At 41.9% G+C, this 14,108-nt stretch overlaps 2 protein-coding genes across 2 annotated transcripts; one reads left to right on the top strand and one right to left on the bottom strand.

The window, feature by feature from the left end:
- The first annotated feature begins 1,137 nt into the window (after positions 1 to 1,137).
- On the top strand, positions 1,138 to 2,703 carry LOC133391438 (uncharacterized). The gene is made up of 3 exons (XM_061645877.1): positions 1,138 to 1,814; positions 1,878 to 2,051; positions 2,120 to 2,703. Exons 1-3 carry the CDS (start codon positions 1,809 to 1,811, stop codon positions 2,630 to 2,632), a joined length of 693 nt encoding a protein of 230 aa, XP_061501861.1. The 5' UTR covers positions 1,138 to 1,808; the 3' UTR covers positions 2,633 to 2,703.
- A 5,996-nt stretch (positions 2,704 to 8,699) lies between these two features.
- On the bottom strand, positions 8,700 to 9,620 carry LOC133391909 (uncharacterized). The gene is made up of 2 exons (XM_061648629.1): positions 9,087 to 9,620; positions 8,700 to 9,014 (listed from the first exon to the last, which is right to left on the bottom strand). Exons 1-2 carry the CDS (start codon positions 9,288 to 9,290, stop codon positions 8,838 to 8,840), a joined length of 381 nt encoding a protein of 126 aa, XP_061504613.1. The 5' UTR covers positions 9,291 to 9,620; the 3' UTR covers positions 8,700 to 8,837.
- Between the last annotated feature and the right edge of the window lie 4,488 nt (positions 9,621 to 14,108).

The raw sequence follows: 14,108 nt of genomic DNA, 5'->3' as shown, positions 1-14,108 counted from the left end.
GCTCTACCGTAAGTAGATAATTATGCAAAAAAATAAGAACAACAAGGAAAAGAAAATCGTTTTGTGGTAAACACTCAGCGCGCTGAAATCACGAATAGGTTCACTTTTGTAAAGGAAACAAATATTTCAGAAAATAAAAAATTTATTATGGCAGGTGTTACGGGTGTAGCTTGAGTAGCAAAAAAATACTCCTGAAGCACTTCGATCAGCATTATTGTCTATTTTGCAAAAGAATAATAATTTGCTTTGTTTTTCCGTTACTCGCTAAACTACTTGCGCTCCCGCGATTGCGCTAATCCGGTTTTCTCGATTATCCGTGAATTATCCCGGATAATGGCGGCAACTGGACTTTTCGACCTACACAACCAAGGTGTATTTATTAAGAAGGTGAAGTCTTGTAGCGTTTGCCTGATCTCCATGATTGAGAATTGTTCTGTCAAAACGTATACAATTTCCCATATCCCCCTCCAGCCCTCAGCGATTTTTGTACTAGAGATCAGGATCAGAATCAGGATGGAAATCAGGTAAACGCTACAAGACTTCATCTTCTGAATACATACACCTTGCCAGAACCCCCAATATTGTTAGGACAAGCAAGGTGTATGGATATTAGGAGGTGAAGTGCTTCAGAGCAAATTGACATTTCACGACTTGACATAACAATACTGCCCAAGTGACATTTGCTCGATAATGCTTTTCCATATCTGCTCGATTAGTACTCGATACGCCTGAAATTGTGGATTTGTGTGTGATCAAGTGTGTTGAAAGCTCTAAGATTTGGCGTGTTCGTAAATTAGACTTTCTTCTATCGATGAACTATGCCGTCGAGCTCATTTTAGATTCGTAGCTTTGTTTTTTCATGAAAAATAAAATTGAATTTTGTGTGACGTTATTTTATAAAAAATCGATATTATTTAAGTGTAAAATGGCAACATGACCCACTATAACGATAGGAAACATCATTTCCGATCGAATTTGGAAGAAAGCAACGAAAAAGTTGCATCACAGTTGATTTTACAGGACTTTTTCTAAATTCCCTTAAACTGGTGCAGTTTAAGGGAAGTTTAAGGCTCCAGTTTAAGGGAATTTGCTCGAATTTCCGGTTATTCGTGCTCGAAAATGTCAATTGGGTGGGAGCTCCGGTATTAAAATCGTGAAGGGCTGGAGGGGGGGATAGAAATTTGTATGCAATTTGACATAACAATACTCATTGATGGCGCCCGGAAAACGGACTAATAATTTACCTTCTTAATAAACACACCTTGAGGACAAGTCGCGAATTGTCAATTTGTTATGAATGACTTCACCTTCTATAAATATACCCCTTGCTACACAGCCTGCTTCTGGTCTGACAGTACAGTACCGAACGGTTTGTTGTTTACAACATCACTCGCTCTGGACATTCACGAACAGGTTCACTTTCACAAGACCAACTAAAACTCCACTAAATAAGAGGCTAATGCACTAAATAAGGTGTAAAAGCAAAGCCCAGATAATTTCGGGGTAGATTTTTTTTGTATACCAAATGGAAAAGCATAAAAGCTGCTCTTCAACAGGTACCAAAGCAAGTGTTATTTCGTTGAGTCAATCTCAAGCCACCAGGGCAACCAGGTAAAGCGACCAGTGTATGGAGAACCAACACAACTGGGTAAAGCTAAACGGGACAACATTTTCATTTAAAACAACAAACGAAGAGTAAGTTCAAATCCAGTTTAAGTTTGCCAGCCATCGAAAGCGTTTGCAGTACATCGTAAAACAAAGGTCCTTCCAAATTCAAACAGCACCAAGCGAGTTGTTAGCAATCCACAATGGCTGTAAGTGTAGCATGAAGGAAAACACACTCCTACTTCTTCATAACAACTCTCTATTTGTTACAGGAAAACCGTCAAAACGCAACCAGCGAACAAATCGAAAAGCTTATTTCACTTATTGCGAGCAACAAACAGATTGTCACCAGTCGGAGTCTAGGAACTGCCAAGTACTGGAACGCCGTTGCCAATGAGCTCAACGCACTAGGTCCACCGATAAACAATCGAAATGAATGGAAAGAGGTATTTGTTCCTTTTCAGCTATGTAGGTGTACTATTTTAGCATTCTTCTTGTACAATCTCATCTGCAGATCTGGTACGACTACTGCGACACCCTGAAAGACCAATTGGTCGACAACTATGTGAAGAACAAAGATGCGGGAAAATATCCATGGGATTTGACCAACTTTACGCCATTGGAGAAGGGTGTCATCGACATGATGTGTATGGTGAAATCTTTGCAGCCTATACCGAACACAAGGGCTTTGGGTTTGCCACATATGTCTCCTGTCAAGTTTGTAAGCTACGAGGTACAGCCACAACCATCTCAAGAGCCTGTACCGCCAGAACCTCAACCTCAGCCGGAAACGAAGACAACTGTCGGCTGTGTTAGAAATCGTCGTCACAGGTATCGAAGTTTAGCGGAGCTTCAGTTGCTGGAGTTAAGGAAATTAACAAAGGTGAATAGAAAACTGTGCCTTTTGAAGCAGAAAGAGTTGAAGGTGAAAAACAAACAGTTGTTTTTGATGAAGGAACGACTCAAGATGGATATTGAAATTGCTCAAAAGCGTCTAGAATGGGACAGGGAAATGGCAGGACTGTAACAAGTGACTAAAACTAAGTAAAAGAAATATATCGGACGAAAGAAACAACGATGAACTGAATAAAGTTGAACTTTAAATCCCTTTGCTAGAATAAACATGCTGCTTTACTTTGCTTGAAGTTGAAATATCACAAAAATAACGTTTCCTGTAGTGTTCTTCGTTGTAGCAATGCGTGTTAGTCCCTATCATCCCACCCAGAATCGGCGCTAAACTCCCCAAACGGGCATTGATTGTCATTTATATTTATTTACCGTGCACTGTTTGCACACACCGGTAATGGACACCGGCGATTAAAAACAATCGAACAACAGTCATTAAACGGCAGCAAACCAAACAAACAATCAGTAACAGTACGCAGGCCATCGTCGTCGTCGTCTGCCGGTCGCCACCATCCTTCCCTTATCTCATATTACGGGCGTAAAATTTTCATGACGCTCCCTTGGCAAAAAGCACCGATACTATAAAAACATACACACACACACATACACACAGAAAAACATCGAAAAGTCAAAGAAAGTGCCACACGAGCAACGCATCCTTTGATGCTTCTTTTTTATGCTTGTGTGTGTCTTCTTTACATGCTCTTTCTCTTTTCGTCTGGCAGACAGCATATTTCCATATGAAAAACCCCATTCCGCACCGAATGCGTCAAATTACTATCGATTTTCTACGATCTTGTGTCGTCCTGCCGGCCATAGACTCTGCTACAAGCCTCTTTTCAGTACAAAAAAGGGATATTTTCTGTACAAAAAGGGGGAATAACAAGACTCCAGTTCGGAAAATAGTAACGCAAATCTTTACCCAAACCACCCAAGTTCGCGGGAGTCTCGTTTACTTTTTCACCCCAAACAACCTTCGCTCCTCCATTCAGTGCAATTGCTTCAGTTTTTCACCGTAAAATAGGGAAGGTTTTGCTTTTAAAGAAGGTTCGTTGCTTGTCTTCTTCCGTTCGGTTCGTTTCTTCCTGCGTCTTAGGCCGCTTAGGCCGCACAGAAAGACTTTGCATGGCATTATCTGTCCTTTCACAACGATTGAATGCGTTTCATCCCCCCCCCCCCCCCTCTCCTTGCTTGCCATAAACACGCTAAGGAAAATAACCCCGTGGATGATCTTTACATCCGTACATTAAGCGCACACAACATTCGTGTCCTTTGTGTCCTGCTTTCTGTACGTTTGCATTAACTTTTTTGCGACGTTTTTTTGTCCGTTTCCATACTTTATGCTTCTTCCTTTGTGTGTTTTCTTTTTCCTCTTTTGCGCTGCTCAGAACGCGGATAAGGGCGGGCTTGTAAGGTGGTGTGTCCTTCTTCCACCTCACGACGACACATTCGCCCTTCACATACGCAGCACGCGGTACGTATGTGTGTGAAGCGGTGGTTGGGTTTTTTTTCGGGAAAATGTACACCTTTCCCACACACACACACGCGCACACTACCGTAACTTCGTATACGCACACATGCATAGTCAAAAGGGAAAAAGAAAAAAATGCTCGCGAAAAAAAATAGCATAAAACCCATCTCACCCCCAGCAACGCGGTGCGTGAAAGAGAAGGTAGAGAAGGAAAAAAAAGGTACATCCCTTTCCGTCGCAAGGAGGCGTTGGTTTGGGAAGGAGTGGGAAACAGAACATGCAAACGCAAAGGGGAACACCAACCACCATACACGATGTTTGCGATGAATATTGCAAACTCACTGAAGCATATGAAAAATTGGATGGAATTTTCATGCTTTCCCCTTCGCACGCGTCGGAACCGGGGGAGGGTGGTGCCGTTTAGGGGTGGGTAAAGTTTTGCAACTCACCGAAGAAAGTTTGCAGCGAGCAAGAAAAAGAGAAAGAAAGCAAATGCACACAGACTCACACACACTCGCTCACACACGGCATGCTTATGCGCGTATGTTGGTGCTGCTCACGTCCCCTTTTTTTCATGGCACGCTTGGGCGCATTTTCTTGGAACGAACCAAAATTGCAACCCTATATGAGGTCGGTGAGGGGGGAGGGGAAAGGGGGGGGGGAAGAGGGGATAGGGTAGGGAATTTGAAAGGAAAATTGTTTTCTCGCTGCGTTCGCTCGTTACAGCGCCTTTTTTCTTCCACTTTTTTGTGCTAAAAATTTTCCTCTTACAACGTTAGGTTTTGGGTCGCGAGAGATATTTCTTTTAAGCTGTTTCAGGGGGCGGGAAGGGTTTAACATGTACATGAGAGATAAATAATATCACACACATACACACACACAAATACACTTTTTGGAGTTCTTAGCAACGAATGGCGTCCACATTAGGGTGCGATTGTGGATGATGGATTCATGCAAAGAAGAGAAAAATGACGCAAACATGTTTCATTTTGCTGTTAATATGTATTTAAATGTATTACCAAAAGAGTGTTACATATATTAGTCAAAACAGGTCTTTAAATCTTCCGCTACCCTTCCGAAGCTGACGAAGAACAACGTCCTCCTGTTGCGTCCGCCAGCCCGAATGCTACGAGCAATTTCACACTAATTAATGATTACAAATTTTGCGTGGTCTTTAGCAGTGCAAATTATGACACTCATTTCAATGGATGGATTGTGGAACGGAAAGAAGCAGTCGTTCCAGTATTTTGCACCCCCCACGGGCTAGCACGGTACTGGCGGAGATTGTCAACGTGCAACGTGTCTTTTTGATGAGCTGCAAAGCTGAACAAAGCTGTGAATGTACTGCCATGGTCCTCGGATGTGGTTTATGAATCAATTATGTCTTTTTCTCACCCTGAGCTTGTGGCCTAGTGGAAGGGGAGGGTTGTTTATTACGGTTCTGGTTGGGTGGATGAAACACGCTCTTGGGAGTGCTTTTCAGAATGTTTTGTCAGCTGACAGGTTGGATGAGAATTATCAATGCGTTTAATGCACACACACACTTGCATGTTGACTTACCGTTGTGTACTAAATTCCCTTGAATTTTGCTTTATAATTATTTACTCACTTACATCTACCACAAACGAAATTAAAACAGGTGTTTAACTTACACTCTGGAGTTTGCGTCATAAACGGATGCAATTTACATTTGGAATAAAGGCAAAAATAAACGATCTTGTCCAGCTCACTTTTATGCACCATTTTATAGGATTCACCATATTCATTAACCTGCCCCATTGCGGTTGCAGCCTTAAAATGCATTGCACAAGCGGTGGCCACTCATTAATACCTTTTAACTATCGCCACACATACACACACACTCATCGATCGCTTATCTTCCCGTCCGATTTATGATCTGACCCTTGCAGTCGATACCAGTACCATGTGACAACGTCGAGCAAATGATGCAAAAGATACTGAGAGAGAGAGAGAGAGAGAGAGAGAGAGAAAGAGAGTGAGAAAGATCACTCCATTAAAACCAGATTAGCACGATTAAAACCAGCCCCGAAATGGGAGTGCGCGATTTGTGTGCAAGGTGCAGCCGGGGAGCGCGAAACGGTGTTTCACGATGCACTTTAAACCGCCACCACGGTGCAGTCATTTCCCCACGCACGGCACGCACACGCATGCGGGACACGCCAGCCGTGGGATATGCGCTTTCAATTAGTGCGCTTATAAATGAAGACATAAAACGCGAAGCAATACGATGACGATCGGTGTATTAATGCTTTTTTAACGATAGTGACTCGTCTGCGGGGTCGTGACGAGTCGTTCACTTCGGTGCAGCGTGCAGTGGCCGTGTGTGTTTTGGGACCGCTCCGACACCGAAAACCGGGATTAATTTATAATTTATTTTTATGCACCACCGGCCGTCAGTCCACAAAGTATGTTTTAATGCTAATGTATGCCAACTTTTACGATGCTGTAACCACATGGTAGGGTATGCGCGCGAGTGTCAAAAGAACACTTGTCGCCGTGTGGACCCAGTGATGAACGCTTCTGCCGAGCTTGCTGCAAAGCGTCCTGGTTTTCAAAGGAGACCTATCTATGTATATTTTCCATTGCGCGATCCTCAATGTTTAGTAGTTTTGCATATTTTAAATAAAAGAAAAACGAAGCACGAAGAATATCTCAATCATCTTTGTCCAGCAAATGAAACGTTCAACCACTGTGCGTTCGAGTTTCCACCAACTGCTAGCGACATCTATCGTTGGGTACAATATTCAGTACAATATCTAAGACGCACACCGCAGGGCACTCAGCCCTGAGCTCTCCGTTTTCCCCTCCTTAGCTACTGAAAGCAGGGCTGCTTCCGATTCTACCCTATTTCGAAAAATCATCCCTCACGCCGCCATTGAAAAGGGGAAACAGCACTTTCCCCTTAATTACTCTCACTCACGCACACACGCAAACCACTTACAGACTTCTTCTTTATTTATTTTTATTCGCTGCCGGGTTTACTTTTACGCCAGAATTACGCTGCACATTTCACGTTTGCAAAAGTTTGCAAAGAAAACGTGAAAGGATTGTGGTTGCAACTGGCGTGCAAAACAACAACAAGGTCTGGTTTCTATTTTTAAAATTTTTGGATTAAAAATTGGACCAAACATGCTAAACATAAGCATAAAAAAAGTTTTTAAAAAATTTATCATAATTGAAATAATAATTATATTTTAAATCGTTATTTAATTTGGCTCTCCAACTAGCATCATCACCATCACCATAGCTTAATGAATTTAATCATAAAGCATATCCTAATCCTTCATACTCCTTCATACTTCATAACTCATTATATAAAAAAAAACATTGATGATAAAATTGCGCTTAATGCACGGATGTAAATAATTATAAAAAATGTGGTAATTTTATTTTTACAGTAAAATACCGGTTTATTGGAAAACACAGCTACTTGTGGACAGAAAAAAATGTTTTTTCTACTGCACCCTTTTTTGAAAAGCCTTATTATTGCTTCATAAATTTAAATTTTCTTAAAATACAATTTTAAACTTGTTATTTATTTTAATATTCATTATTAAAATACTATAGATTTTAACGATGTAATTTAACCTTCTAGTCGAATTAATAAGCATAGATAGAAAAAAATCATCCAAATAAATAGATGATTGATGCATTTATTTTATTTCTAGATATCAAAAAGGATATAAGAAAATGTGCATAAGATCAGCATTGTTTAAGTCAAACAAATTTGAATCATAAAATAGACATATCCACAGATAACAAAAATATTTGCATAATCTAATTCTAATATATATTAGAAATTCCTTTTTTCTCAAACTTTTGTCTCCATTTTTGGACTAACTCATCGGCAAACATAACATAACACTCAATAATATTATTTATTTATAGCAATATCAACTCAAACAAGTAAAGATTTTTTAAAAAAATATCTTCTTACACCATACATGCTTTCACCACCATCCCAAAACATCTCCACAAACCTCCAACGAAATCCATCTTCACCAGTGCCCACAACTAGTGAAACATTGTCTCATTCAATTTGCGCCAGCAGTGCTCAACGCGATCCATCGCCATCCGTCGCCCGGGTCAATTAATATCCAATCCACCTATACGCAAACTAGATTAATTCCTCTAATTACGATGATCAATCAGCCATTTCCCTGCGACACAACCAGAGAGAGAGCGCGACGAAACGTATTGCCAGCGCTTGTGGGAAGCCACAATTCAATTAGATCTGACCAACGTCCCGTCCCGATACACCGGGTGGGTCAAAGTGGACAGGAAGGAGTGGATCGTGTGGCATTAAAAAGGCATTACATAACGTGCAGCATGTCGTGCACGGCCATGACCAACCAAGGACTAACAAAGGGCCGGGAAGCAAATAGGGAAACAAACAAAAAAAATCTTAAAGGAAATTGTGCATCTGCATACGTGCAAGAGATGCAAGGGTGGCAAAAAACGGACCATGGGACCAAACATCCTGCTGCCCCAGATAGCGGCTCATCGCGGTTGCTGCTGCCGGTGTCTGGCGCTGAAGGGACGAACAATGGTGACCGGTGGCACGGTGCAAAAATCCTGAACGGCGTACAGCAGCGGCAACGGCCGTTCGGCAACGGAACCTTTAAATAACAATTGCATCTGCAGTTGAGCGATTTATTTATTGCATCCTTTTTATTGTGTGTGCGTGTAGGTTTGTGTGTGTGTCGGTTTTAACTGCGAGGAAAAACAAGCCGGGGGGAATAAATAAAATCCACACAGCAATGGAAACACACCGCCACTGCTAGTCGGCAGCGCTGCATTTGACCCTTTTTGCAGCAGCACCGGTTGAGGCCGGTCAGGGTTGGTCCGGCGCCCGGCAGTAGTAGTCCAGCTCGATGTAGTACGGCAGCACCCACGGCCCGGCCAGGCTGAACGTGATGCCCTGCTGGCCGATCGCACCGCGGGTGATGAGCGCGTTGAAGCCCTGGTACGCCACGTTCGACGCATCGAGACTGACAGCTGTTATCGGGCGCTGTCACGCACGCACGGACATGATTACTATTATTAATGGGTTGGGGGGTTTTGGGGATCCACCGTCACTTACCGTGCTGCTGTAATCCACCTGTACGGGCGTCTTGGTACCGATGCCGACGACCTTCTTCGCGCAAAGCCGGTCGGACGGGGCGATGGTGCCGTAGAAATAGCTAAAGTCACCATTGCTAGCCACCTGCCGGCCGGTCAGCAGCAGCAGCAGCAGCAGCAGGCCGGTCAGCCCTAGGACGGCAGTGCGAAAGCTGCCAAGATGCATCCTTTTTTTCTTCTTCCTTATTTCCTCGTTGTTGCCTTGAAGGTTCGCTTTTTGTTCCCAAAGCGGCTGCGGGAGGTCAGTCTGTACGATCGTGAGTGATCGTGCGAAAATGGGGACCACGTTTTATACGCACATGCATGGTGTTGTATTTTTCTTTCTTTTCTCGAGCAGTTGGACCTGAAGCAGGCTGTTGAAACCATAAAAGGAACATTGCGTGTGTGTAGTTGAAGGAAGTGAAATCAAAAACAAACACACGAATGGCACGACACATTCCAAGCAGGATTAACGGATTGTTTTTGCTCAGTGAGTTGCCCTCGCGTGTGACCTCATTGAAATACTTTGGCAGATAGAAAATTGAAGAAGGACTTTGATGTATTCATTGCACATTAAAAACCTGAATTGTTTCTATCACAATTCCGCTAAAAATTGAAATTACCCAAAAACCAGTTCAAGAAGTAGTTCGGCTACGCAAAATCATGTTAATGTTTTAACAATGTCACAGTGTGAACCAATGTGAGCTTTTATTCCCCATCCATACCCACAACGTTCGGTTGCCAACCGTCCCTAAACCGCACCAAATCTCACGCTGATCACAATTTTTAGTTAGGTGAGAAATCCTAACTGCGTTATCAAACAGTTGTCAGCACAACCTGTTTTTTGTGACCTTTTTCTTTGTCTAAATTTGTGATTACAAAAAAAAGGCAGCCCAAAAACCGGTTACTATTGCATTGTTCACAGAATGGTAGTGAAGAAAGAACAAATTCACACAGATTGTCCGTAGCAAAAGGACGATTGTTTCCGGGTCGCCTGTCGCCTGCCGATAGAGAGTGAAACACAATTTTGTAACCGTTTCAGGAACAGAAACGAAAAAAAAAAACAACATTTCAGACCCAAACTCTTTCACACACTGGCCGGAAGTTGCTGCAGTGATATTCATCAGCATCCTTATTATCCTTCCGATTAACGCCAGGGTCTCTCTGCCACGTCGTCGTTTTTATCGTTCCGCGTGTCGTCGTCGCGTCAAACCGGTTCTGTACCGGTGTGTGTGTGTGCGCGCCCGCCTTTGCAACAATAATAATTATAACAGTAGTAATTGTGTTTCGGTGAAACGAGTAATATGAAAAAAAGGCAAGCGCGCGCGCGGACAACATTAAAACAACATGCCGGCCGAGGCCAGATGGAACGAACGGGTGCGGAACGAATTGTCTTGACGGGGTGGCGTGTGTGATCCTTTTTTCTTATTCCAAGCAGGAACCTGGTCGAAGTCCAAGACCACACACACACACACGGTAACACGGAAGCGGTCTCACGGCAGCATCTCTCATCTTCTTATGCAAATGATGTTGAGGTGTTTTTTGCTTTCTTTCTTTTGTCGCGCTGAACCATGGTAAAGGGTTACACAATCGGTCTGCCCTTTGGATGTTCTAGCGGGTCACAAAAGGTGAGTGAAAGGTATACCTGCCCGTGAGCACGGGGCGAATTTCTTATTTGCTTTCTTCGCGCTTTCTCGTGCTCGTCCTCGTACAGGACGACAGGATTTTCGTAGCTGTGAGAAACAGGGGTCTGTTTTCCACTACTTAATGTCCAACATCTCATTCAACGAAAAAAAAAAAAAAAAACAAAACAGGAAGAAAGTGGCAATTGAGCAGTCTGGTGGGAATTGTTTCCTTCTTTGGATATCATTTTATTACAATATCAGTGCCCTTGTAAGGTTTGTAAGCAAGGCAAACATGATTTGGTTCCCATGCGTGAAGAACACATGTCACTCAAAAATATGAAAGAAAAAGTAAAACATTCTGTGCGAGGTAAATGAAAATATCCATGATTACCCCTCGGGACAACTTTCAACGTAACACAATGCATTTCGTCTGTTATAACAGTGTAAATTTTCTAGTATCGAAGCAAACATTTAACAAGTATCTAAGAGTTCTGGTGTCTAAGCAAGGGCACTACTTTTACCCTAATTGTAGAAGTTTTGGTCAGCTAGATCATGCTTCATCAACCTGAACAGACAGTAAACCCAAGAAACAATGTCTGGGCTATACACCTGGTAGATATTATTGATGTAGGACTAGCTGGTTACATGCAAATAAGTGCTATTCGTCTTCTCTTGGCATAATTTTCCATCGAAGCCAATTACCTTTCTTTCAGTACATTTGCATTCCTTTCAATAGTGGTAAATGACTTGCTGATATATCCCAGCTGTCTTCAGGATGTGTGTGTTTTAACAAGACCTTCCTCTTGTAACGCCTCTACAGGGCGAAATGAAAAAAAACTGCAACAAAGTAAAATTTCATTTTTCTATGTTATTAATTGAAAGCAAAAAGTGTTGGAAATATAATCAAATATCAGAATAAATTTATGTTTGTCCGAAACTTGGTCACCTTTAGCACGAATTATGGCCTTCAGATGGCCGATGAAACCATCGCACGCTGCCCGAAAGTGGCTTCTACGGCCCGATTTTGGCTTAAATTGTTTGACACTTTCGCTATTTTTTTGGAGCCATCCTCGTTATCCAAAAAAAACTAAGCGCATAATAGACCAACGGATTCGCATCTGGTCGTATTGATGGCCCATGTGCGGTTGAAATGAATCGAGGAACCTCGTTTCGTTGCCATTCGTGGAGTGGCGCGTCGGTGCTGAGTTCAGTAGGATTTTCCAAGGTTTGCGGTCAAAATGTGTCCACGGCTTCAAAGCTTTCCATAAAATATTTTCGCGGTAGAGTGCGCTTTATTTTGAACCTACAAACGATTAATGCGAGAGGTAAGCGACTATCGGCGGTTATGGCGGCCCACACCATCACCCTGACCGGCTTTTAGGTTCTGGTGGCCAACCGAAGTTGCAATTTGTATTCACTCTGGCAATTAAACAAAATCATGTTATTGTTCACAAACTACTGGGTAACTAATGATTTCTCATGGGAGAAAATCAAATTCGGCAGTTCATCACTACACTTCGCTTGGCCGAAAGCAACTCTTTTGAATGCTAAAATGCTCTTGGGTGCTAGTAAACAACATACTGAGCTGTCACTAGTATAAATCGGACAACTTTCAGACGGGCAGTCTTGCAGTTGGTTGCAGTTTTTCATCTCAACCTGTAGTTGTCTTTCCTCTTATTTTCTTTACACCAGAACGTTTTTCACCTTCTTTACAAAAGCTACCACTGTTAAACCTTACCCACTACTTCCCACAAGTTGCTTCAGTTTGAGCTCTATAAAGCTACCATAAACTTCCAATAAAGTAATACAGGTGTGTTAGACTTACGGTAGACGTATTCTAGCTCTTTTTTAATAAAGACTTGCTCCAATGCTTATTAGCTTCATCATCAGTAGCACTTGTTGTCTCGATATCAGAGATCTACCATATTTTTAGGTCATAAAAAAAGAGTCTATACTTTGATGTTAGCTTTCAGGCCGAGAAGTTTTCTCCATAAGGACAATAATAAAACAGATCTTCCCGCAAAAACACACTTTTCATGATAAAACCATGTTAGGAGCATCTACAAACCAATGTTGTATCTACTGTATCGCCCTTTTTGTTATTTGTTATATGCGTTTAACACGGTGTTTAAAAGACACCTTACGAACTTCATCTAGCCAAAAGAAACAACCATTCGCATTTGTAACGTAACAATGAAGAGCTCGTTAAATGTGTGCATCATTACTAGTATGTTCGTTGAAACAATATAAAAGTCATAGTTAAGGAGCTAAAACCTGTTTAATTTTTCTACAGTGGCTAGTAGTGACCAAGAATCTCTAATGACATCTAAACGTACTGGTATCCCTAAAATGTTCATTCTCGGTATTTTCATTTCATAAACTACCGAGAATTTCAACTAAAAAAAAAATCATGGAAAACATTTAAGATGATGATAATAATATTCTTAAATATCTATTGCTGCATGCGAGAATATCTCCTTTTAGACTACTATTACTGCTACTACTATTACTAATAAATCTACTACTAATGCTAACTTCAACCAATAAGTTAAACCAAACGGGAATTTCCACATACCCTGTTTAATAAAAAATAAACTTTAGTAAAAAGATTTTTTTTCTAAAACTAATTTTCTAAAGAAACTTATAATAATTATGACATGATGGTCAAATTATCAAAGATTGCAGGTTTAAGTCATATTTTCTCTTTTGAAATAATCGTTTTATTTCTTGTTACTCATTATTTATAGCTAAAATTAAACGCTTCTTGATTGAAAAAAGTTCCTCTCTTCCTCCTTTTACCAGCAGATTGACCTGACACACGACACAATCTTCCATTTGTTTTCCTTCATTACTTGCACAAGTGAAAAAAGTTTTCGCTTCAAATGTCCGGTCGTCCTGCTTTGACCCCCTCCTACTCGAGCGAAAAAAAAACGAATGAATCTTTTAGAACAAATCCCCAATCCTACACACACTACTTCATACCACTCCATCCCCACAAGGCGGTGTTGGCGTCGGCGTGTTAGTATTTCTCGTCCCAGCCCCACCGATAAACGGAAGACAGCGCCGGCAGCTACAAGAAAAAAGGGGCCCATGGTGTGAAGGAGGTATGAAACGGGAGACGGGATGTATAAAAAGACGAGAAGTGAAGAAGAACCCCCCCCCCTCCCCCCTTGTTCTGCTCCCCTTGGGCTAACAAACGTCCGCAATGGTCCACGCAAACCACGCGCAAGCGAGGAAAAATATCGATCGATCGACATCGTCCGAGCACCCGGGGCAACCACCCACGTCTCAGGCCCCTCCCTCAAATGAAGCTAACAAAAAAAACACACACACACACCACAGAAAAATGGAAAAATCTTTCCCTGCGCACATCGAACTAG

Source organism: Anopheles gambiae, chromosome 2, assembly GCF_943734735.2.
Source record: "Anopheles gambiae chromosome 2, idAnoGambNW_F1_1, whole genome shotgun sequence".
NCBI classification, from domain to species: Eukaryota; Metazoa; Arthropoda; class Insecta; order Diptera; family Culicidae; genus Anopheles; species Anopheles gambiae.
This window is presented reverse-complemented; position numbering and strand designations above follow the sequence as displayed.